We start from the raw sequence: 26,314 nt of genomic DNA on the forward strand, positions 1-26,314 counted from the left end.
TCAGCAGCACTGGGTTGAAACGTAGAACCATTGGCTGAGGCTCACTCTGTGACATGTAAAGCTATTCTTGGAGGATATCACTTACTGTATAAATGTTTTTAATCATTTAAACTTTACTTTGACTCAGGCTCTGCCTCTTTAGTGAAGGTGAGGCAGGTACAGTATTACCGTTTTGCAGACTATTGTGTTTGACCTTAACTGTTCCTCTCCTGGCTTCTGTTATTTAATTTTCACATTGTCATGTTCAGCACAGTGCCAGCAACATTGTTGGATGCGAACTAGGCCAGCTCAGTACAACTTGGCTCAGGTTACTTCGGCATAGTAGTGTGAAAAGGGTATAAGTGTTAGGAGGAGCTCACCTTGCACCACCAGTCTTCCCAGTGCAGTACGCCTCATCCTGGTCCCGGGGCGGTTTGGCGGCGCACACGTACACCCCGAGTGCTGCAGCCGACACGTCCGAGATCATCAGGTTTCCAGTGCCCAACACCTTGGATGCCCTCCCCCGATGGAGCGCCCATCTGGAGAGAGCACACACACAAAAGGAATAAGACATAGGCCAACATAAATACAAAAAACACAGGGTTTAATGAAATCAAGTTTTGAAACCTTAAACTTATAGGAGGGTTGGTTTTGTTTAGCAACAAAATCAACACGTGCACAACTATAGGGCAAAACAGGTTTGGCTTACATTGTTGACAACATGTAAACTACAGTATATTTCATCTCCAATGTTTATTAAAAACAAGTTGTACAATGAGCACTTGTTGTCTCTCTAATACATCATTGCAATGGTTGGTTAGCTAGCTAGCACATTCTTGCCATGTTAGCACAGAATGTGACATCAGTCAAAACACCTCAAAACAAGTTATGGCAGGGGTCGGGAACCTATGGCTCTCGAGCCAGGTGTGGCTCTTTTGATGATTGCATCTGGCTCGCAGATAAAACAAAATATTCTCACTTTTTTTATTTTTATTATTATTTTTAAATACATTTTTCCCCTTTTCTCCCCAATTTTCGTGGTATGCAATCGCTAGTAATTACTATCTTGTCTCATCGCTACAAACTCCTTGTTTTAATCCATCCATCGATTTTTCACTGCTCATGTCCTGTTCAGGGCTGCAGGAGCAATTGTCCATTATTTTAATTAAATGATACTGGCTACGTTGGCCGTTGCTAGGTAAAACAGGTAAACGCCTCCTTTTGAATCAGTCTGCTCGGTCATTAGCTCAAAGCTAACCTTCGACGAAGAAGATGGCGAAAAGAAAAAAGATGACGAGTATCGTACATTTCAGGACGAATGGACCGAAGAATTCGCCTTTGTGGAGAGAGCAGGTTCTGCGGGTGTCTAATTTGCAATGACAAAATTACATCGATGAAACGGTCGAATGTAAAGCGGCACTTCGACACACGCCATGCTACCTTTGCATCAAAATACCCTGCGGGAGACAGCAGAAAGAAAGCGTGCCAAGAGCTACTGAAGCAGGGTGCAAGCTAGCCAGCAGCAACTCCGCGTATGGACCCGGCAAGGTGACTATAATTCCGCTAGCTTTGCTGGATCTTTAGCATAGTGAGGAACGGAAAACCATTCACAGATGGCGAGTATGCTAAACGTTCATGCTGGATGTAGCCAATGAACTTTTTGATGATCTTCCGAACAAAGACAAGATAATTAAACGGATACAAGACATGCCTCTGTCGGCAAGAACTGTTCATGATCGTACCATCGTGATGGCAAACAAAGTGGAGGAAACGCAAGTGAAGGACATAAATGCAGCGCCGTTCTTTCCCTGGCTTTGGATGAGTCAACAGACGTGAGCCATTTGTCGCAGTTCAGCGTGATTGCAAGATATGCTGTTGGTGACACACTGCGCGAAGAAAGTCTTGCCAGTTCTGCCATTTAAAAGGGCCACAAGAGGTGAGGATTTATTTAGTCTTTCATGGAGTTTGCTCAAGAAAAAATCTACCTATGGATAAACTTCTCTCAGTGTGTACTGATGGTGCTCCGTGTATGGTGGGGAATAAAAAAAGGATTTGGCGCTTCTCCGTGAACATGAAATAGACCCATCTCAGTTTCCATTGCATTCTACACCACGGAGGCTATTGTGCTCAGAATGTGTGACAGGCAGTTTGGGGAAGTGATGTCGCTGGTCATTCGTGTGATCAACTTTATTGTTGCTCGAGCCTTAAATGATCGCAGTTTAAAACACTGCTGGATGAAGTTGGAAATAACTATCCTGGTCTGCTTTTGCACAGCAATGTGCGTTGGTTGTCAAGAGGGAAGGTGCTTAGCCGTTTTGCGGCTTGCCTGAAAGAAATCCGGACTTTCCTTGAAATGAAAGGCATCGAGCATCCTGAGCTAGCCGAAACTGAGTGGCTCCTCAAGTTTTTACTATCTCGTAGATATGACTGAACATCTGAACCAGCTCAACGTGAAAATGCAAGGCATTGGAAATACAGTGTTATCCCTTCAACAAGCTGTGTTTGCTTTTGAAAACAAGCTAGAACTTTTCATCATGGATCTTGAAACAGGTCGTTTACTACATTTTGAAAAACTGAGCCAATTTAAAGATGCATGCACAGCAAGTGAGCCTATTCAAAACTTTGATCCACCAGCTAGCTCGCTGCACATCCAGTCTCCTACAGTCCTTCAAAGCACGCTTTGGAGAATTTCGTGAGCAACACTCGTCTTTTAAGTTCATCACCCTTCCAAACGAGTGTTCACTGAACACAGCCGACCTGAGTTACATTCCTGGTGTCTCCGTCAGAGATTTTGAAGCAGAAGTGGCTGACCTGAAGGCCTCAGACATGTGGGTGAATAAGTTCAAGTCACTGAATGAAGATTTGGAAAGAATCACACGACAGAAAGCGGAGTTGCCGAGCAAGCACATGTGGACAGAAATGAAAAAACTTCAACCGAAGACCAGCTGATTCTCAAAACTTGGAACGCGCTTCTATCACATAGCCACACACTGCAGGCGTGTGAGTATTGCTGGTATTGACCATGTTTGGATCTACGTATGCATTGTGGAGCAGTCATTCTCACATCTTAAAAACATCAAGTCCAACCTACGATCACGTTTAACGGATGAAAGCCTCAACGCTTGCATGAAGCTTAACCTCACCAAGTACCAACCAGACTACAAAGACATCAGCAAATCCATGCAGCACCAGAAGTCGCATTAATGGTGAGTATTATAACAACATTATTTAAGAATAAATTCAGAGGCTTTTATTATACTGACATTTAGTTGAATTCACTTTTAAAATATATTATATGGCTCTCACTGAAATAATTTCCATTTTTTTGCTTTCATGGCTCTCTTAGTCAAAAGGTCCCGACCCCTGAGTTATGGTATCAAGAAGAAGATAAAACTAACTAAAAATGAGCCACTTACGATTCCCCACACGGCAGTTTATTGTCATTGTTGCTAGCTATCTAGCCATCCACAATCACAACAACAAACCTTCTGCCCATCGAAGGGGCACATTATTTTTCGTGATGCACTATGTTGCTCTATAGATGAGTGAGTTGAGAACATCACGAAAATAATGTGCCCCTTCAATGGGGCAGAAGGCTGTTGTTGTTGTGATTGTGGGTGGCCAGATAGCTAGCAACAATGACAATAAACTGTCGTGTGGGGAATCGTAAGTGGCTCGTTTTAGTTAGTTTTATCTTCTTCTTGATACCATAACTTGTTTTGAGGTGTTTTGACTGATGTCACATCTATGCTAACATGGCAAAAATGTGCTAGCTAGCTAACCAACAATTGCAATGATGTATTTGAGAGACAACAAGTGCTCATTGTACAACTTTGTTTTTAATAAACATTGGAGATGAAATATAGTTTACATGTTGTCAACAATGTAAGCCAAACCTGTTTTGCCACATAGTTGTGCACGTGTTGATTTTGTTGCTAAACAACCAACCCTCCTATAAGCTTACGGTTTCAAACTTGATTTTCATTAAACCCTGTGTTTTTTTGTATTATGTTGGCCTATGTCTTATTCCTTTGTGTGTGTGTGCTCTCTCCAGATGGGCGCTCCATCGGGGTGGAGGGCATCCAGGTGTTGGGCACTGGAAACCTGATGATCTCGGACGTGTCGCTGCAGCACTCGGGGGTGTACGTGTGCGCCGCCAACCGCCCCGGGACCAGGATGAGGCGTACTGCACTGGGAAGACTGGTGGTGCAAGGTGAGCTCCCTCCTAACACTTATACCCTTTTCACACTACTATGCCGAAGTAACCTGAGCCAAGTTGTACTGAGCTGGCCTAGTTTCGCATCCAACAATGTTGCTGGCACTGTGCTGAACATGACAATGTGAAAATTAAATATCAGAGCCAGGAGAGAACAGTTAAGGTCAACACAATAGTCTGCAAACGGTAATACTGTACCTGCCTCACCTCACTAAAGAGGCAGAGCCTGAGTCAAAGTAAAGTTTAAATGATTAATTAAGCATTTATACAGTAAGTGATATCCTCCAAGAATAGCTTTACATGTCACAGAGTGAGCCTCAGCCAATGGTTCTATCGTTTCAACCCAGTGCTGCTGATCACATTGATAAAGCTTTATCCTGGGTCAGTAACTGACCATCAACTGATCATGACACTGACAGATACACATGATCACAGGAGCAGGATAGGGGATGGGGGGGGGGGGTCAATGTCCAGAAAGTGTGGTGGTGGTGGGAGTGTGTGGGTGTAGGGTTTGGGCTTTGGGCTATTGGGACTTGCTGATCCCATCACATGAACCTGTATTGGATTTGGCCATGACTTCTGCCAGGGAAGGGAAGGAAAAGGGGTGAGTTTGGGAGAGAGGAGTCGATACCCAAGCTCCACCCTTTCACCCCACCTTTGGCCCCCTTAGAGCTTTGAAGGGAGGGGTTAGGTACCGGGGTGGATGGGGGTTGGTCGTTTTTGGTGATACTATTGGCGGGAGAGAGACCCCGAGTTCCCACTTGTAATTAAGCATTGACACTGGTCTCCAGCTGGACTTGTGTGTGTGTGTGTGTGTGTGTGTGTGTGTGTGTGTGTGTGTGTGTCCACTGCTACCAATACCTCATCCATCAGGCCCATCCATCACCCAGGAACTGTCCATATGTTCACCCTCCTCCTATTTCACCCTCCCCCATTTTAATTGGCTATCCTAAGGGTTGACCAATATACTAAGGACCATCTCTGGGTAATGTGAGCGACCAACAACATAATAGGAAAAAAATTGCCCTACCATAAACAACTATGGATAGGATTACAGAGCATTTGGAAAGTATTCAGACCCCTTGACTTTTTTCACATTTTGTGACATTACAGCCTTATTATAAAATTGATTGAAATGGATTCTCATTAATCTGCACATAATACCCCCTAAATGACAAGTGGAAACAGTTTTTTTGTCATTTTTGCAAATGTATTGAAATAGCTTATTTACATAAGTATTCAGACCCTTTACTATGAGACTCGAAATTGAGCTCAGGTGCATCCTGTATCCATTGATCATCCTTGAGATGTTTCTACAACTTGATAGGAGTCCACCTGTGGTAAATTCAATTGATTGGACATGATTTGGAAAGACACACACCTGTCTATATAAGGTCCCACAGTTGACAGTGCATGTAAGAGCAAAAACCAAGCCATGAAGGAATTGTCCATAGAGCTCAGAGACTGCCAAAAGTGCTTCAACAAAGTACTGAGTAAAGGGTCTGAATACTTACATAAATGTGATATTTCATTTGTTCATTTTTAATACATTTGCAAAGATGTTAAAATGTCATTATGGGGTATTGTGTGTAGATTTATCAGAGGAAAAAAACWATTTAATCCATTTTAGAATAAGGCTGTAACGTAACAAAATCTGGAAAAAGTCAAGGGATCTGAATACTTTCCGAATGCACTGTATATCAGCATCATGTGTTTGCTCCCCTGCCTCTCTAGAAGCGATAATTGCCACTGACTATGTAACTGATACTGTATATGCAATATATTGATGTTGATGTAATATATCTAATATTGCATTTGCACTTTCAAAGTCAATCAGTATATTACAATGTCTTTAGCTTTTCCTTAATGATCTAGCCAAATATAGTTGTTTTGAAGGACTTATTACAATACGTAGTTACAATACCTGTGATAGGCTAGCGTCCTGCCCAGGGGGTGTACTTGTACATAAAGCTGCCTCAAGCTACAGGAACAGGAGATAGGCTCCTGCCCTTATGGGCGTTCTGGTTTCGACAAGGCTTGCTTGCTTAGTTACAATAGCTAGTAGTAAGCAAACTGTTACAATCCCTAGCTACCAACACCTTACATAATYCCTAACAAAATGTAACCTATAGCTAGCAAAATGTTACCTGATACCAAGCTAGCAAAATATTACCTAGAAAGTAAAAAACTAAAAGAAGGTAGGCCTACATCTTAGTCATGTAACCTAGATATCCATATATCCCTTCACCCCCGTATTCCATTTAAATCACTCTACTTTGCACCCAGCTGTTAAGGCTCTCCCATATCCATGTTGTGTCAGCCTCTTTGACCTGGTCAATCAATAGTTCTCCCTATCAGTCTTTCACAAGTGGATTGGCCCTGGACGAGGTGGTCTTTAATGTATTAATTAATTGATTTATTTCTCTATTTGTTAAAGAAAAAAGAACAAAGACCTTTTTAGGATGGTGGTCACATGAAATGGGTGAAATTATTGGTTCATGGACATTGTCAATGTCAAATGGAGGCCCAAAGTGACTTAAAATCTTAGTCCCTTTCAAAGTGTGATACTCGGGGTATATTAAGCTAGGATGTCCTCTCAATATTTTCTATGATACTTTATACTTTGGCTACAATCCACCACCATAGTATGGACTTAAAATTGCCATGCTGCACCCAATAATAATGATACAAAGGTATTGGTTAGGCACAAATCATATAGAATAGCAATGACCATGAGACTAATTCATTCACCTATTTTTAGCTCTCACATGTTCCCTATTCCTGCCAATAAGGCAAGTCTGATAATATAGAATAATATGAAATACCCTGACATATCATGCTGTTATTATGATGTCAGACTCCACACAAGTTGAAAGTCCTACTTTAAAGTTGGAGACCCTTAGCCATATGCACTGCGTAAAGGAGGTTATTGGAGGGCATAGAGGTCTGCTCTTTCACACACACTGTCCTCATGACAGACAGTCCAATTCCCTCTCCCTTCTGCTCTTGAACCAGTCATGGTCATGGACAGGACAGGAGGACAGCCAGGATAGGACAGGACAGATGCAAGGCCAGAGATTTGAACAATGGGAGAGAGGAGAGAAAGAACGAGGGAGAAAAAAGAAGGAGCAGAAGGTGAAGATGGTCATTGTGTGTGGGAGGGGAGGGATCACCTCTCATCCCTTACTCCTGTCCCTGTCCTGGAGGGCCTGCTATAGGAAAATCGTCGAAGTCAGGGAGGAGAGAGGACGGGACACCGTACCGGACTGGACAGATATGGAAGGAGAGAGAGAAGGGGGTGGGGTTGGAGGTGGAGGAGGGTAAGATAAATGCATCCCCAAAGAGGGAGGAAGGTGACCACTCCCCCAGTCCCCACCCCCTGTCGTTCATTACTACGGTGTTTGGGTGGGTGGGGGGGGCGCCGGCAGTTGTTCTCGTCACAGCTGGTGGTCAGGCGGTGGGGGACAGAGTTCAGGGGGACACACCGAGTGAGGGGGGACACAAAGGGTGCCAGGCCATTGTGTGATGACTGCTTTCTCTGAATGGAGCGCCAGTTATAACCATCCCCTCATCCATTTTGGGGTAGAACATTTTCATATGAAAAATGTGGAYAAGGTTGGAATCGTTGAAATGCTTTAAAATGCAGATCCCATAGCTGTCGGCTTACTGAGGGGGACTTGCTCTTGTTAGATATGAGTGTCAGAACCAAACGGCATATATGTCAGAAAGTAGAACATACATATTTGGAAAGAGGGTATTATTTCATGAATGTGTCACTTAAGTGACAGAACACACCATATGGATTAGAAAACATAAATATCCGAATGTAGAAACTTAAAAACATCACCGTCATACTTTGTAAGCGGACTATAAAACACATTTTAGAAACATACCAAATTGTGTCTATTATGTAAATATGTAAAACATATTCCAAAACTCGATATACAAAATKAATTGTGTTAGAACTAAATCAGTTACTTTTTGATAAATATACTTCACACAATGTATATGAAGTAACTGAGATGAGGGCCATATTCAAGTCATACTGTATAAGGATCTCTATATAGCTCTGATTCACACTATCTAGGAAATTATAACTAGTAACAACATAATCTACGTGATATATATTTCAAAATATACTCCTACCACAAAAGACAAAAAGCTAAACAAAGGAAGGAAAGTGATGAGGAATGACCCTGGTGATGAAACTCAAGGTCAGGTCTAAGACTCTGCTAAAAGACTAATTGATCAATACGTGCTATGGATTGGCCTGTATGGACACTGAAGCTGACAGATCTCAGCTGGAGAGACACAGTTGACTAGCTGAAGGGATGGACAGCAATTCTCTCCTTGGCTCCACCTCTATTGGGTGTAAAGAACATGTAATAAAACCAGTGAGAAYATGAGTTTTTCTACGTTCCACTTAAACCAAAAAACTTAGCTGAAGTGTGAAGTGTACCTGGAGTCATGGCGAGAGAAGGCTATTTGGGTGTAGATTGATGACACACTTACACACACATGTGACACACACACACACACAAAACACCCCCCTTGTGCTTCAGACATCCATTCCAGTCGCCCCTCCCAACAATCGGCCCAATATTTATCCCTCACTAGTCCCCCCCGCCGCCGTCATCATCTCTCCTAACCCTAACACAAACGCAACTTATTCACAGAACAGCAGCAGGCTGGGTGCATGAAAGCAGTGCATGCTATCATCACCAATAATGAAATGACACATCATCAGGCTKGTGACATGATATAGTCACTCTCAATTTCAAGTTATTGTACATCATCCATTAGAGCTCTGTGAGAATTCGGTGTGAAATATAATGGAAAAAACATAGTGTAGACATATTTGAAGGCCATTAACCTAAAKYCTACAATGCTCAGTGCCACAGCWGGCAATGCCTTAGATTTAATGACATACTCAAACAGGCAGCTACAAGACAGGCTGAAGTGAACTTCAGATTAACTCCACGAGTTCTCTTGCAATTCAATTTCTTTTCATGTCTCTCTATGTCCTCACATCTCCCTCAACATTCCTCTTACCGATTAAACAAACAAGCAAAAGACAAAAGACACTCTGACGGCCATTGCTCAACAACAACTCCCTCCAAGCCTTTTATAGATCCTGGGGATCTGTATTGGTGTCCATATGTTTAAAGAAATTGGGGCCCATCAGAGGGAAAGCAGTTTGGGGAATATAAAATCTATGCTTCCATTGATTAATGGTCTTCTATTTTAATGGGTGTCTCTATGACCCTTGACCCCCCCCACACACCCTCCAGTACTCACAACCTCATCTCTCCATCCATCCCTCTCCCTTTCTTTCTTTCTCCATCTCTCTCGCTCCCTTTCTCTATATCTCTCTCGCACTCTCTCTGTCTTCTCTCATACTCTCCCTCCCTCCCTCTCTACCTCCCCCTGGACCCTGTTTCTCTCTCTTCCCAGGCCCAGTCTCTCTGGGTCTCAGCCAGGGAGGGGTGAGGGCAGGGCCTCAGGGGGTGTCAGTGTCAATAGATCAATTAGATGCTTAGGGGCAAAGGGGCTGGGGGTCTCTACATATATGCATGTCCCATTGTGTGCTATTGAGCCTGGTGTCAGGCGGGACGACGAACCCTACATCTGTCCCGGGGACACCGGAGGGCCAGACAGGGTCAGAGGGGGATAGAGAAGTGGGGACTGGGGTTAGGGTTAGATTAGGCTAGGCTGTCCTCTGGAAGGCTCTCCATATGTTAAGTTCAAGCTCCGGGAAGAGGAGAGGAGGGGAAATCATTGGGAATGTTTTTATCGATCTGTTGTGGTACATGTAGGGATGTTTGTATGTATTGATACACATTGAGGTATATGTAATGTGGGTAGTATGCTATAGGCTACTATAACTAAGGACAAAGTGTTTCCTGGTCAGGTCACATGGTCAGGACAAACTCAGGGGCCTACTGTGTATTTAGATAGTTAGATCTGAGAGCTATGTTTCTACCAAGTTAGAGGAAACTGTATAAAACTATAGGGTCTAGAGATATGATCAAATCACATTCACTTCTCAAGGTCCTTACTATAAGGACTGCAATGATCATAACCACCTTCATATGATAGTACAGCTGCCCAAAAACATGATCAGTACTGCCCTCTATAGTTCATTATAAGACTGGCAGCACATAGAACTCAATGCTCTCCCCCAAAAGACCTTGTCATTCTAATCAATGCCTTTCTCCCTCTCTCTACTTTCACCCTCAAAATCTTTCCTCTATTGTCATCCTCCTCTTTTTTGTACAACTGTTCTTCTGCCTTCTTCCTATCTTTTCTCCAAACAACCTTTTTATCGCTCCACATCACTAACCTGCTTACTCTCCTTTCTTCTCCTCTCCCCTCTTCTCCTCTCCTATTGGCCTCCTTCCGTTTTCCTCATATCCTCCACCTCCCCTCTTGACTTTTTGAAAGTGCTAGTCCTATATTTTACTTTCATGCAAAGTTACATAGTATCACAAGCAAATGCAATTGATACAAAGATGAATCAATACACTTACAACAAATAAACTCAGCAAAAAAAGAAACGTCCCTTTTTCAGGAACCTGTCTTTCAAAGATAATTCATAAAAATCCAAACAACTTTACAGATCTTCATTGTAAAGGGTTTAAACACTGTTTCCCATGCTTGTTCAATGAACCATAAACAATTAATGAACATGGACCTGTGGAACGGTCGTTAAGACACTAACAGCTTACAGATGGTAGGCAATTAAGGTCACAGTTATGAAAAGTTAGGACACTAAAGAGGCCTTTCTACTGACTCTGAAAAAAACCAAAAGAAAGATGCAGGATGGCAACAACAACTACCCGAGTTACACCAGGAACACACAATCCCTCCATCAGTGCTCAGACTGTCCGCAATAGGCTGAGAGAGGCTGGACTGAGGGCTTGTAGGCTTGTTGTAAGGCAGGTCCTCACCAGACATCACCGGCAACAACGTCGCCTATGGGCACAAACCCACCGTTGCTGGACTAGACAGGACTGGCAAAAAGTGCTCTTCACTGACGAGTCGCGGTTTTGTCTCACCAGGGGTGATGGTCGGATTCGCGTTTATTGTCGAAGGAATGAGCGTTACACCGAGGCCTGTACGGAGTGGGATCGATTTGGAGGTGGAGGGTCCGTCATGGTCTGGGGCGGTGTGTCACAGCATCATTGGACTGAGCTTGTTGTCATTGCAGGAAACCTCAACGCTATGGGTTACAGAGAAGACATCCTCCTCCCTCATGTGGTACCCTCCTGCAGGCTCATCCTGACATGACCCTCCAGCATGACAATGCCACCAGCCATACTGCTCGTTCTGTGCGTGATTTCCTGCAAGACAGGAATGTCAGTGTTCTGCCATGGCCAGCGAAGAGCCCAGATCTCAATCCCATTGAGCACGTCTGGAACCTGTTGAATCAGAGGGTGAGGGCTAGGGCCATTCGCCCCAGAAATGTCAGGGAACTTGCAGGTGCCTTGGTGGAAGAGTGGGGTAACATCTCACAGCAAGAACTGGCAAATCTGGTGCAGTCCATGAGGAGATGCACTGCAGTACTTAATTCAGCTGGTGGCCACACCAGATACTGACTGTTACTTTTCATTTTGACCCCCRSCCCRTTTGTTCWGGGACACATTATTCCATTTCTGTTAGTCACATGTCTGTGGAACWTGTTCAGTTTATGTCTCAGTTSTTGAATCTTGTTKAGTTCATACAAATATTTACACATGTTAAGTTTGCTGAAAATAAACACAGTTGACAGTGAGAGGARGTTTCTTTTTTTGCTGAATTTACATKATTCTCTTCCCACCAGCTCCCCCTGAYTTCATGCAGTGGCCGCAGTCTGTCTCAAAACCAGCYGGAGGCAGTGCTGTGTTCACCTGTGTGGCCCAGGGCGTCCCCGAGCCTCACCTCATCTGGCTGAAGAATGGCAAGATCCTGATGCCCGGTGACAATGTCAAGCTCACCAACAACAACAGGTACTGTACACCAGAGGTGTATTCATTCCGCCGATTCTGTTGCAAAACATTTCTTAAACGGAAGCAAACTGAATGAAATYGGAAGGGACCTCCCTGAATTTGTCCAATAGAAACTCTTGTTTTGCTGTGTTTGCTTCCATTTGGTTGTTAAACGGTAAGCAGGTTATATAATGAATACACCCCTGGATTTACATGTACGTTTTTTTTGTCATTTAGTCTTATCTATAGTGAATTAGGCCTACAGTCAGTGCATTCAGCTTAAGTATGTAAAACAAACACATATCAAAATCAGTAAAACATTCGTCGACAATAGACGCTAAATCTGTAAAGTCAGACCCCCAAATCAACATCCTGATTCTCTGGAACCAAGGTTGTCCACTGAAAGCAGAAATTAACTACTAAAGTTGGGCAGCAATAGAGATTATTTTGTTATTCCCACATACTAGCAGTTGATTTAGGCTACAGTCCATGAACAGAAATGGTGAAATATGTGTAAAATCTATTTTGAAATTATGCTGATCTTTCCATTATCCTGTGTTTAATGTTTTTGCCTTGACACATCCGAGACATTATTTATGAATGACCAATTTAACTGAATGATGTGTACGCTTTGGGACCATGGTCCCATCCTCTCAAGTGATATAAATCAGTTAGTGCTGGTATGATATCATTCTCATCAAGACTGGTCAGACCTACAGAAGAGCAGTTCATATATTCCACCTCAAGGTAGCACTGTTRGACAGTGGCTGACATCTCTCTCTCTGTTCAGTAGGCTGAAGTTCTGCATTTGCACAGAACACGAGAGGATGGGATTCATTAGCTGCCTGATTATGTTTTGAATCACAAATAATTCCATTGTATATCTGAATATTTGCTTGAATGCATATTCATACAACCAACCCATCTGTTAGAAATTAACCCTTGTTGTTTACCCAATATATCAATGTTTTAATATGTCCTAACTCAAATAAATGATTTAAAAAATCATCTTTAATCTACATCCTCCAGCACCCTGGCCGTGACGCGCATCACCTCGGAGGACGAGGCCATCTACCAGTGCATCGCTGAGAACATGGCCGGCACCAACCAGGCTAGCGCCCGTCTGGCCGTGTCCCTGGCTAAGGATCTGCCCGACTCCCCCCAGGGCCTCACGGCCACCGCCCTCTCCCCCAGCGCCCTGCAGCTCGCTTGGATCCAGCCGCCCGTAGAGATCACCGACGGCATCATCGGCTATGTGCTCCACATCCGCAAGATCAGCGGTGAGTGAGAGTCCTTGTGTGATAATCTGTCAGCGTTCAAAGCAGAGCTAGCCTCTTCTCCTCCATTGTGCTGATGTAAAAGAACTGGCCAGGTGAAAGCCAGCCTAATGATATGTTTACTAAGGACAGATTTTTTAAGAAATTGAGATAATATTTTCTTTTCTTTTAAATACTTTAGCTGCACTTGACTGAGTGTGCCTGCTGCAATGGAACCTAACSCTAATTATAACACTGCTTGTTGTTCCTCCCAGAGCCAGACAGTAGAGAGCTGCAGGAGGCAGTCAGTAAAACTACCTTCCAGCATGACTTCACCAACCTGGAGCCAGCKACCACCTACTCCATCTACCTCAAGGCCTACTCCCCACTGGGCGCCAGCCAGCAGTCCAGCACTGTGGTCGCCACAACACTAGGGGGCGGTAAGTCACCAGGAACATGCTATTGCTACGATCACTTACACTTTATAATTACTTTCAACAATAACCATTTATAAACTGTGTATGATTATACCTATAGTGTACATATACTATTAATAAATGAGTATTTTATTATTTGTAAACATTTAAAAACATGTACTCCCATTTATAAGCATTCCTAAACATAGATACTGTATTTAAATGTAACCAAATAAATGGGTTCTATTATATTATGGGAGAAAATGTCAAACTGTACTTCCCCCTACCCCAAATACAGTAGCTCCATGTATATTGCACAAAGTGGACAGCAGAGTGCTTAGGATGATGTAGCTAGACTAGTATAAGATTTAGAATATGGCTGGTGTAAGATTGAGATTTTTTATTTACAACCTGTGATCGATCAAAMGTGTTTATCGCCTCGTCCCTCTCTTTATGTAATTTCATCAATTTTACATCTCACATCCCACTTTTCTCATCTGTTCTCTCCATGTCTGTGCACTTATTTCATTTCCCATATACTATTCCAACCATCTACTGTCACTGATAAACACTCCCTTGTTTTTCCTCCCTGTCTTACTATCTCTGAGTTTTATCATCATTCCATCCTCACCCCTCTCTTTTTCTCTCTCTCCATATGAATTGAATTACTACACAATCTCTCATTCATACTGCTTCTCTAACCATCTATAGTCTTTCTATCTTTCCGCTGACCTTTTCAATCAATGATTCATTTCTATTTTTTACATCCAATGTTCTAATCTTCATCTGTCCTCCTGTAGTGCCCTCTCCCCCTACCTTCTTCACCAAGGTGGTGAACTCCACTGCAGTCCAGGTGCTATGGGAGCTCCCCAGCAAGCCTGGCAAGGCAGAGGGCTTCAGGCTCACCTACCGCAGGGTCCCCCATGCCGACTTCCAGGGGCCAGTTCAGTTCCCTTGCCACGTCAATGCCCACACCATCTCCCGCCTTGGTGAGAGAGAGAATGAGAGAGACAGAGACAGAGACAGAGACAGAGACAGAGACAGAGACAGAGACAGAGACAGAGAGAATGCATTATGCAAGGACAGACTCATACCACCTCCAGCAGCAGAGACTGTGTATTATTAGTTTGGTTTTATTTGTCTCTTAGACACTGGAAATAATTTGTCATTGTAACACTAATGATATAAGGCTGGCATAATAAGAGTGTGAGGAAATAACTATAAATAGGCCCAGAAAAAAATGTAATTAGAGGGTTTGAAAGTCTTTATTACATGAGCATGCCAAGGGCTTTAAAATCAACTTGATATTGGTGTTTAAATTTGTTTTTATTTTATCTAAAGTTATTATTATWTTCTTATTAAGATTARATTTATTATATTTGATGGTATAAAATAATAATATATTAAATTATAAAAAAGTATTATAATTTTAAATTATTTTTAAAGACTTTGCCATCATTCAAATAAGTTGAATTTACCCCTGGTGAAAGACAGCAGTTTTAATTGCTTTCCCCTCATAGCAGTCTTCTTAACCACCCACCTGGGGTTCAAGCTTTCATGTGTGGACCTTGAATCACTCCTATACTCCTGCACTACCACCACATGTTTCTTTCCTATAACTGAATGTCAGAAAATTCTGAAGAAGATGTAACGTATGAAATGTGATATTGATTTTCCAACGAGGTTAGCTTCAAGCCAGAGCTGGATTTAAAAGGTTGTAGCGGTGCAGAGAATAACAATTACCCCATATTTGAATGATCATGTGACAGCGAGTTAATTACCATGTGCATGGAAGATAAACGTAATATCCCTCTGGAGCACAGAAATGTGAAAGGGAGATCTTCAAATGTTCCTTTAGTAATCTTTTTCTGACATGTTTTGCTGTATCTGTAAAAAAGAAAACTGTTAAATGTAAAGCCACCTAGTGGAAYATGACTGGGTTGGTGTCAGCTACTGATTGGCATCATTGCATTCAGAGCATAAGCTTGCTCATACTGTAGCAATGACTAAATCTATATTGAAAGATTAAAAGAGGGAGACATGGGAGGATGTTGGAGATATCAAGATAGAGATGACAGAGTGAGAGGAACGACAGTTGTAAGTGGGTTAGGGAGGGAGGCATTAGGGGAAAGGAACAGTCCATGGAAGAGTGAAAAATGACATGCTCCCAAAATTCAATCTCTTTCAATCGCCCAATCAATAGCTTGGCTTATATCGCGCAAGCAGTCAATAAAACTTGTTCAATGTCTCCCCATTTAAAAAAATATGACCTTCGAAATTGTCGAAGGGATTTTATAATGTGGCGCTGTCGCCTTATGACTTGTTCTTGCAGAAACCGGCGCGGTGTATGAAGTCAAACTAGTGGCCTATAATGGGAACGGCGAGAGCGACTGCTCCAAGAGGCTGGTGTCACTGGCAGAAGAAGGCACCAGTGCCAAAACCAGTGGTGAGTGTCCAATAAATATTAGAGTCGAGTCAGTACTGCAAAATAAACACTATTTCTAGACAAGTATTATTTATTTGGTAATCTTCTGTCCTTTTTGCTTCAAGTTTATTTTGGCATGAATCTATTAGTTAGACTTGTGTTTGGCATTGCCATAATGATAGAATATGTTTTCTGATAATGTTTCTGACTCTGTATTTGTGCGGGCTAATGAATGTATGGATGTACTCATCATTTGTTTCTTGGTTGCAGGTGGGGAGAACCAGTGTACCTGTAGACAGGAGAGCGAGGGCTCGATGGGTGGTATAGTGGTGGGCATTCATATCGGCATGGCCTGCATCATCTTCTGTGTACTCTTCCTCATGTTTGGATACCGTCACAGGTAAGGAGGTTCTACCTGTTGGGAACCACTAGCTGTTGCTTTGCTTCTAGTACTGTACTTTCATTATCAGATTGGGTTTTTAAGGCCAGGTAAACTTGAGATATATCCTGATCACCTATGATTTATCTTGTCAGTGTGATATTGTGAACATCAACTTTGGTATATTACATGTTAGTTGTATTTGTGAAGCTGTGTGTGTCGTTTTTAGAGTGGACTTGTATGCATGTAATATTGAAATGTATTAATGTCCCCAGTTTGTTCTGCAGTAAAGGGACTCAGTACAGCTGGTCTGTTCCAAGAGGGGAGGACCGGGGACAGCTGGGACAAAACGGGATCCCCAAAGAGGGGGTCACTCGTCCTGTAGAAGTCACCCTGGAGTTAGTGCCTCAGGTAGGAGGGCCGGTGCGCTGAGACATTGGCATACTGACTCATTCACTACACAGCAAACACTAAGCTAACCTCTCACGCAATGTGGCCATTCGTTTTGTTTGCCCACGGTTCTATTGGCTATTTTCATCCCTGTAACAGACAGGAGGTGGCTAAATAGATGTCGCAGTCTTATAATTGAATCATCGATGACATCAGAGCTGCAGGGTATGGGTTGCCAGGACACATGCATTGACGTCAAAGTAGTTTGGCCTCCAGTTGTAACTCAGTTTCTAAAACAAAGTTGACACCTTCAGGACATCTGATATCTCAGGATGAAGTGATCTATCATGCTCGCACTCCCATCTCTCTGTTGTCACAAGCTCATCCAACTATTCGATTTGAGATCTAGATCTCATCCGTCTGTGATTTCTGACCCCATGATAGATTACAAGCCTCAGGGCTCTAGTCAATCAAACCTGGATTTCTTACCTGACCACTGAACGAAACATTGTTACCACGTCAAGCAAAAAGGATATTACTTCAAGGTGTTCTAGAGACTAGAGTGTGTTTTTCAAAAGCTTTGGGGCTAACGTGGCACTTCATTTTTTTATTTGATTGAATTGGATCCCCAGAGCTGTGTTGAACAATATCGATGTTACTAAGTCCAGGAGTAGAAATTGTGAACAAGATGATTGGTCAACAACAATGCAGAAGCAATCACCAGTGGACAAAAGGAGGAATAAATTATAGACTGACACTGTCTTTTGTCTTTCTTTCTTTTCCAGAGTCATGACTCCACCTGTCATGGAGGGGCTCCGGTGCGTCCGGCCCAATGCCAGGTCCTCATCGAGCAGCACTCGTTTGGTCTGCCTGGCATGGGCACAGGCTAACATTGGCCAATAACCCCCCAAACCCTTCTTTACCAACCCTTACCTACCCTCCATCCCAACGGTTTGCCTCTTGATGGATACTCCACCTCGCCTGCCCAACCAAATCCCCATCCACACGCCACCCTAGTGTACTGTGATGCCAGGGGTCCGCCATAGTTCTATCCATCCCCCAAAAACCTGCTGCTGCAAACAAAAAAAGGCTCCATGTTTCCACTGTACTCTCTCGCCTTCCCTCCTCCTAAACCAAAGTCTGTTCTGTGTACATGCACATGTGAATTCAGAACGCTAGCCTTGAGAAATGCCTCCTCCTACAGATGCCGTCCTATTATGTTGGGCTTTCTTATCTTGCCAAGGGGAGCAGATATAACCAAAATGTTCTGTTTCAATGACGTCCCCTTGGTAACAGTACATGCATTCGCACTGTGCTTATAAGGCCCCAGCTGATGCCAAATATAATGACTTACTGGGGCCTTTTAGGATCTCTATATACGTTCCGGTCCACTTAGGAAATCTTTGCACTAAGTGTACTAAACTCCACTGAGAATTCCTGCTAACTTCTTGTCAGAGGGAACATTCAATTTTTGTTTGCCTTTAATTAGCCTTAGCTCTGCAATACTTAACAGACACAAATGACGACGCGGCCTTGCTAATAGCCTTATTGAGTTGATCGTCTTTATCACCATACTAGCCTCAATGTCCGGAGGAACCATAAAAGGCAACCACAACCCTCCCCCACCTTTACCCAAACCACTCTAACCAAAATCTACCTCCAAAGATAGCTACCTCAGTCTGATGTGACTGTCCGAGTAACAGTTGAGGCTAACATTAGCCTGCTGGATGCTGCTTGAGCAAGCCTACCTCAGAACCCCAAAATAAATCCTATACCCTTGATCCCCCCTTCCCCCTCACTTCTTGTGCCAATGCCAGAGTCCCGTGCCAGCCACCGCCACCGCCCCGCATCAGGGTGCCCACCTGGATGACTGCCATGGAGAGCCAAACTGTGGCAGTGTCTGAGCGTTACCATCCCCACACCCTGTCCACTTGCCTTAGCCAAACCCACTCCATCCTTTGTCAGGAGCACAAGCCTTTGTCCTTACCAGGGACCTCCCGAGACAGAACTCCGTCCGGTTCGAAGCCTGAGGGGGTCCAACAGGTTTGGTAATTTTACGTCAATTTCCTTCAAGATGCAGGCATGCCTTCTTAATTGTTTGGTGATCATACCTGCGACAACACCTCCTATGTTGTGCGAATGTCCATCTCCAAAGATGTATTTGTGATTGGTTGGTACCTTATGGAAAACATGGACCTGAAAGAATGTATCTACGATCCTTTGCCCCGTTATGAAAGGAAATTAGATATGCTCTGGCCTTTTTCATAGTCCTCCAAAAAAAACAAGAGGTGGTCATCCTTAAAAAAGGGTAAAGTCACTTGCTTGTTTTGTCCACACAAACCCGATGGAATTTCGAAAGGTCTCCGACCCAAAGCCAAACCGGTGATTGTTCTAGGCCATACTGATTGGTTGGCTCTCCAGATGCCAAATCGGTTGCCATGGGAACTTGTGGGTGCTTTGAGCCGACGGCTGAAAATGTTGTTTCCGGGGAGTTTAACGGAGATACTGACCTGGAACGCATGGACATGGCACTAGTTTCCACTGTAGAACACCTCGTCAGCCTATCCCAAAAAAGTTTTTATATGAAAACCAAGCTGAATGATGTCCAAAGATGTACAATTTGTAATGGTTTCGTTTTTTCCCTTCATAACCTTCTTTTAAGAGATAAACTACGCCATTGTTTTCAGATTTTTGTTGTTCCTGTATTAAGGGGTAGCCAGTATGAAGAGTGCTTTAACTGAACCTAAGCCAAAAACATTCTTTTTGATTTAATTGCCATTATAGGATACGTGAGTTAGCCTTGTTTAATAGAAGCAAGTCCTTTTGTATGGATTTCTTGGCTTGCCCCTTTTGACATGGWACTATCACATTTTGTTGAATATAACTTTTAACCTTTAAAGAGTAACCAAATGAAAATGGGATATATTTTCAAGGAGATGTTCTATGTTGATACAAAAAGGAGTACTTACTTTCTCTTTCTAATAGTAGAGTTGAAATTGCCAAATAACTAGTTGTCTTATGAAAAATACTATTGTGACCAAATACCTTTTACATATTTTAACATTCATAGTCTTTACCTTTGATGACATTTACTCATGACCAAAGCACAGGACCATCCGTGTATGTATGACAGTATGTATGTATATGTGTGTACTCTGTGACAGTTCGTGAACCTTGAGGGCAAAATATGCCAACAGGAATCATSTAAAACAGCTTTAAATTGTTAACAGAAGATAACGGGATAAACCAAAGAACATAACTATTTTAGGTCTAAGTATCAGACAAGTGCTTGTTACTCGCACTTGGTTGACATGTAACTGAACTGTTATTAAAGTCTTTACCAGGGTAAAGTGGCTCCCATATTCCAAGGAAAAGGACCAAAAGAGGTGGTTTCCTAATAAAGCTCTACAGTCCTCAAGGTTCATGTCAAACCCCTAATGAGTGTTAAAGGTTTAGCAAAGACACTGCAGTATAAAAGTCTGACAAAGACTTTGACTCCCGGTCTCGTTTCTTATTTTATCATTGAAAGGGGTGAAACAAATGTGATATCGAAAGAAAAAAAAGTGTTGTGATCTGGGAGATGTTTTTAACTATTTTTCTTTTTAGTTTGAAGCCATTTAGCGGCAGAACTAGATTTCTCATTAATACAAATCTTTGCTGGTTCTTCTTTAAAAAATGTATTTATCCTCAACATTTTGTTCTTACTGCTGTAGACAGGAAAAGTTACCAAAACTGAGACTTTATGTGATTTTTTTTTTTTTTTTTACCGTAACCCCTAATTTCCCATTTTTTTGGTTTGTAGAAATGTAAGGATGATGTAAAACAATTAGTTAGAAATTAGAGAAAAACATGGACACGTGTTGGGTTTTGGGCAAGAAGGTGGGATTTTGGTGAGAAAACATAATACTTTAAAGATAACGTGTACCCTAACAGAGCATTTAAACAAATTCAAGTTTTTCTTGGCATCAAAGCCTTACAAAGTGATACTCATCTGCCCACAAGGCCCATCAGATAGAAACAAATTAAAACAAATGTAGAGAACTAGAAACTGATTGCTAGGACCAATGAGAAAAAACAATGCTTTAAAGTTTATTTATTTTGCTTTCTGAAACCATACCTCTGGTGAGTGTATAATATGAAACTGTAATATGACACTGTTTAGAGACCAGGATGTGTCCTTGTCTCAGGGCCAAAAAAGAAAGTAAGTGACTAACATAATGTGTTTGAAAGCTGTAGCCATAGACGGAGACCAAGCTGTCTGATTTTCTGCATGTGTTTGTATTGATAATTTCACAGGCCGTGTGGTACAAAAAGCAACCTTCATTACAGATGCATTTAATTATTTCCCGACACAGAATTACATAAATTAACTCAAGAATGCCGTGCTTCTGTCACCATATTCACACAGACGTTTAATTAATTGAGCTGTCTGGCTCATTATCTCTTAACCTTGTAAAATAGAACAAGTCGGCCATCTTGGTGACACAATGTTTTCTTGAGACTWTTTAGTGCATAACACTCAKAAAAAAAAACATACACAAGTTTCACACACTATTGTACTCACTCAGGCACTCTTACAGTGCTGCTGCTTTACCCTCATTGGTATTCTGGTCATCCATGGTGGTGTCCAGGAGCTCAATTGCCCGATACATTTTAAGAGACATAAGAGTGTGTCAACTCATTCATTCTAAGGCTGCTGTCTACTCGCACACATAGTTGAAATATGAAAGCTCCTATTTTTCCTCCTCTTCCCCCTGGTAGGTTACAACTGAATAGAAGTCTTGCTAGATTCTATTTTCTCAGGGTTAAACTCATACATTTCTATACAAACCTTTGCAATTATCAAATGGATAATACAGCTTAGTCTCTACATATGGTGATGTATTTGTTTAAAAGGCTTTTAATATGTCTGTACCTCTACTCTTTTCTTCCATGCTCAGATTCCAATGCCTAAACCAAATAAACCTATTTGTGTCCTTCAGTCATTTTCTTTGTCTTTTTCACGTGGATGCAATTTTCTTTTAATTCTATATATWTTTTTTTATCATAACATCAGTCATGCTGACTCATACTGACATTAACATTAACTTGCCCCRTCTTCCCATATTATAGGCTAGTACAGGGAAGGGCAACTTTGATGGAGGTGTCCGACTTTGATGCGGAAGGTCGACCCAGGCGGATGTGGTGGATTGAGACACAGCCCTTGCAAAAAAACATATKTCTAGCTTAAACTCACAGGATTTTTGTATTATGTTACTTWGACTACACACCGGTGTATCAATAGTGAGACTGACTAACAAAATCAATGGGGGCCCCCCGGCCGATAATTCAACCATGATAACAAGTTTAGATAGCTGGCTGCTAAACTAACTTAGCAATAAAGATAAATTAGCTGACATGGGCTAATTGACTGACTACCAGTGACTGACAGAGTAAAACTGCTTATGCAAAACCAAATTTTGAAATTGCACCATGTGTATTCTATTATTCTAACTCGCAACAGTAAGTTGAGACCCTGACTGGAGTTCCTACATTTTGTATTTACATTTTGGGGAAATTGATCTGAAGGGGGTGCTAATATAACAAATGTACCATTGGAACCCCATGCACCATAAGAACATAATTATGTTCCAATTTTTGTCACGCCTTGATCTGTTTCACCTGTCCTTGTGCTTGTCTCCACCCCCTCCAGGTGTCGTCCATCTTCCCCACTTATCCTCTGGATATTTATACCTGTGTTTTCTGTCTGTCTGTGCCAGTTRGTCTTATTTGTCAAGCTTACCAGCGTTCGTCCTGTCAGCGTCTGTATTGTTCCAGCATCTCCTTTTCTTGTCCTACTGGTTTTTGACCCTTGCCTGTCCTGACCCTGTACCCGCCTGCCTGCCATCTGCCCGGTCCCTGAGCCTGACTGCCATTCTGTACCTTTGCTCCCTCTGGATTACTGAACTCTGCCTGTCCCTGCTTGCCATTCTGTACCTTTGCTCCCCCTCTGGATTACTGAACTCTGCTTGTCCCTGCTGCCATTCTGTACCTTTGCTCCCCCTCGGATTACTGAACTCTGCGTCCCTGCCTTGCCATTCTGTACCTTTGCTCCCCCTCTGGATTACTGAACTCTGCTTGTCCCTGCTTGCCATTCTGTACCTTTGCTCCCCTCTGGATTACTGAACTCTGCTTGTCCCTGCCTGCCATTCTGTACCTTTGCTCCCCTCTGGATTACTGAACTCTGCTTTCCCTGCTTGCCATTCTGTACCTTTGCTCCCCCTCTGGATTACTGAACTCTGCTTGTCCCTGCTTGCCATTCTGTACCTTTGCTCCCCTCTGGATTACTGAACTCTGCCTGTCCCTGCTTGCCCTTCTGTACCTTTGCTCCCCCTCTGATTACTGAACTCTGCTTTTCCTGCTTGCCATTCTGTACCTTTGCTCCCCCTCTGGATTACTGAACTCTGCTTTCCCTGCTTGCCATTCTGTACCTTTGCTCCCCCTCTGGATTACTGAACTCTGCTTTTCCCTGCCTGCCATTCTGTACCTTTGCTCCCCTCTGGATTACTGAACTCTGCTTGTCCCTGCTTGCCATTCTGTACCTTTGCTCCCCCTCTGGATTACTGAACTCTGCCTGTCCCTGCTTGCCATTCGTACCTTTGCTCCCCCTCTGGATTACTGAACTCTGCGTTGTCCCTGCTTCCATTCTGTACCTTTGCTCCCCCTCTGGATTACTGAACTCTGCCTGTCCCTGCTTGCCATTCTGTACCTTTGCTCCCCTCTGGATTACTGAACTCTGCTTGTCCCTGCTTGGCCTGCCTGCCATCCTGTACCTTTGCTCCTACTCGGATTATCGACCTCTGCCTGCCTTGACCTGTCGTTTGGCTGCCCCGTGTTACAATAAACATTAACTTCACACAGTCTGTCCCTTGATTCCTGATATTTTCTTATACTGAAAGATTTTTTTTTGGTTTCAAGCATTTGGTACTTGCAGCCAAGCTTTCCCATATGATTGATTTGATTAATAGCCTTTCAAAATGGGAGCAACCTACCTTGGAATAATACAGATGATGAACTGCTGGTCATGGTCCATTTGATTGTTCATACTGATTGAATGTGCTCAAAAAAAATTGTGCTTAAAGGGGGMTCTTAGTGACCCAAAACATCACCCCTTAGGAAAAACAACATCAAAGCTATTTTCATTTTTTTATAAGTTCATTGCCTTTTTTCCTTAGAGGGACCAATGGAGAGCTAGAATGTTGTGTCTAGTCAAACCATCAATGACCTGAAATGACTTTCAAGTTACCCTAATCATACTATGCTACTAATTAAACTGCACAATAAGTAACAGTACTGCAAACAAACTTAGAACTTAATCTATTTCTACTTTTGAAAAAGAAACAAAAGAAAAGCTCTGACAAAGGCCAATAATTCAACTGAATAAAAGGAAGTGATACCTACTAAGAGCAGTGTGCGAGTTTCTATTTTGATATCAATTATTCCCACGCACCTGCAACAGGCCTACTCAGATGTGCAAATGATTTTCCTACTTTGAAAAGTCAAATGTTTTTCAATGCCAGAGTAAAAGTGTTGCGGTTGTTCTCTTTGATCAGCAAACCGTAAATAAAGTTTGCTTAACATACCTGGCACATTTAGCACCCAAATCACTTGCACAAGCCAAGCCCTGGATATGGTTGACATAGGTCTACTCACGGTTGGCAGACGGTTGGATCTTGTTTTTCTCGGTCGGAGACCATGCAGGCCCACTGCCAAATGAAAAAGGATCAAGGTGAAAGCAACATCAGCACGATGGAGAGCCGACGACAAAACCCATCAATTAATGCCTCAGACTAGGCTACTGCCGAGTCAGCGTGGGACCTTAGAGAGCCAGGTGAGCGCAATGCAGGTTCTCTAGTGCCTGCCTGTGTGAGACGTGAAAGTTTGTCTATGAAATAGTGTTATGGTGTTCCACACTGACCTATCCTAAACCATATCCAACACAATCTCCTATGTATCCCATAGGCCCACTGTATCAGCTTTTTTATTATTATATCATTTCAATAAAGCCTATTTGCTCTGAGGGCTTCTAAATACAGACAAATCATTCCACACATTTTAGTGGTATTTTATAAACACCCTAAGTGGAAAATAAAGTGGTGGTCTCTGATTCATGTGAAAATGTTAAGCGATACATTAGCAGCTCCTAATTGCATGAGAAATTGTGTTTTGTGCCAAGAGAAACATTGCGGAGAAGTCATCTCTCTCAGGAGCAGATAGTCACTCTCAAGCTTATTTGAGTAGGGGCGTGTTTGCAAGGGGTTAAGAGGTTATCAAATGATGAGACATTTTAAACACCATGTAAGTAAAAAGGCAGCATTTTTAATGCCAATGACTAATATCCAATACTTCCTATCTCTCATTGATATTTCATCTTCGGGGGCTGTGTAAATCTATTTTCATTGCACTGGGAAACATGGACCTTGTGTATTCTGTGTATTCCTTTTAGATTATAAAAATTTGACTGTGTAAAGTGCAAAGGAAACTTGTAAATAATCACAGACAGCAAGCAATGCGAGAGCAGTACGTTTTATGGATTGGTGTTGCYGTGAGCTAGGGATGTAATTTAATTGGACCAGTCATGTTTGGTTCATTTCCATCRATTCCTTGCTTCCCTCTGAGTGCATATTCCATGGGCTGTGGATCCAGGGGCGTCATTAATAAACGTTTTAGATTTGATTTTGGTTTGTAAAATTTGATCGATTTACAAACCAAGAACTTGATTTGAAAGTTTGCCAATTCGTTTTTGCATTAAATGTTTTATATGCAAAGTGACACCTGTGTAATATATACAGTGAGGGYAAAAAGCATTTGATCCCCTGCTGATTTTGTACGTTTGCCCACTGACAAAGAAATGATCYGTCTTTAATTTTAATGGTAGGTTTATTATAACAGTGAGAGACAGAATAACAACAAAAAAATCCAGAAAAACGCATGTCAAAAATGTTATAAATTGATTTGCATTTTAATGAGGGAAATAAGTATTTGACCCCTCTGCYAAACATGACTTAGTACTTGGTGGCAAAACCCTTGTTGGCAATCACAGAGGTCAGACGTTTCTTGTAGTTGGCCACCAGGTTTGCACACATCTCAGGAGGGATTGTGTCCCACTCCTCTTTGCAGATCTTCTCCAAGTCATTAAGGTTGAGGCTGACGTTTGGCAACTCGAACCTTCAGCTCCCTCCACAGATTTTCTACGGGATTAAGGTCTGGAGACTGGCTAGGCCACTCTAGGCACTCCAGGACTTAA

The 26,314-nt window shown here is 42.5% G+C and overlaps 1 protein-coding gene across 2 annotated transcripts in view; it reads left to right on the top strand.

Annotated features, from left to right (window-relative positions):
- The window catches only part of LOC111955245 (immunoglobulin superfamily DCC subclass member 3), a 39,790-nt gene extending 19,408 nt beyond the window's left edge, over positions 1-20,382 (top strand). The window contains exons 6-14 of one of the 2 annotated variants that reach the window (XM_023975415.2): positions 4,034-4,192; positions 12,018-12,183; positions 13,192-13,442; positions 13,694-13,858; positions 14,635-14,823; positions 16,167-16,280; positions 16,530-16,659; positions 16,914-17,049; positions 17,814-20,382. In XM_023975415.2, coding sequence (XP_023831183.2) covers positions 4,034-4,192; positions 12,018-12,183; positions 13,192-13,442; positions 13,694-13,858; positions 14,635-14,823; positions 16,167-16,280; positions 16,530-16,659; positions 16,914-17,049; positions 17,814-17,918 — 1,415 coding nt within the window. In that variant the 3' untranslated portion in view covers positions 17,919-20,382. The remainder of the gene's footprint in view (positions 1-4,033; positions 4,193-12,017; positions 12,184-13,191; positions 13,443-13,693; positions 13,859-14,634; positions 14,824-16,166; positions 16,281-16,529; positions 16,660-16,913; positions 17,050-17,813) is intronic. The other variant, XM_070436083.1, reaches the window with a different exon arrangement.
- The last annotated feature ends 5,932 nt before the right edge of the window (positions 20,383-26,314 follow it).

The sequence above is a fragment of the Salvelinus sp. IW2-2015 genome, linkage group LG30 (genome assembly GCF_002910315.2).
Source record: "Salvelinus sp. IW2-2015 linkage group LG30, ASM291031v2, whole genome shotgun sequence".
NCBI classification, from domain to species: domain Eukaryota; kingdom Metazoa; phylum Chordata; class Actinopteri; order Salmoniformes; family Salmonidae; genus Salvelinus; species Salvelinus sp. IW2-2015.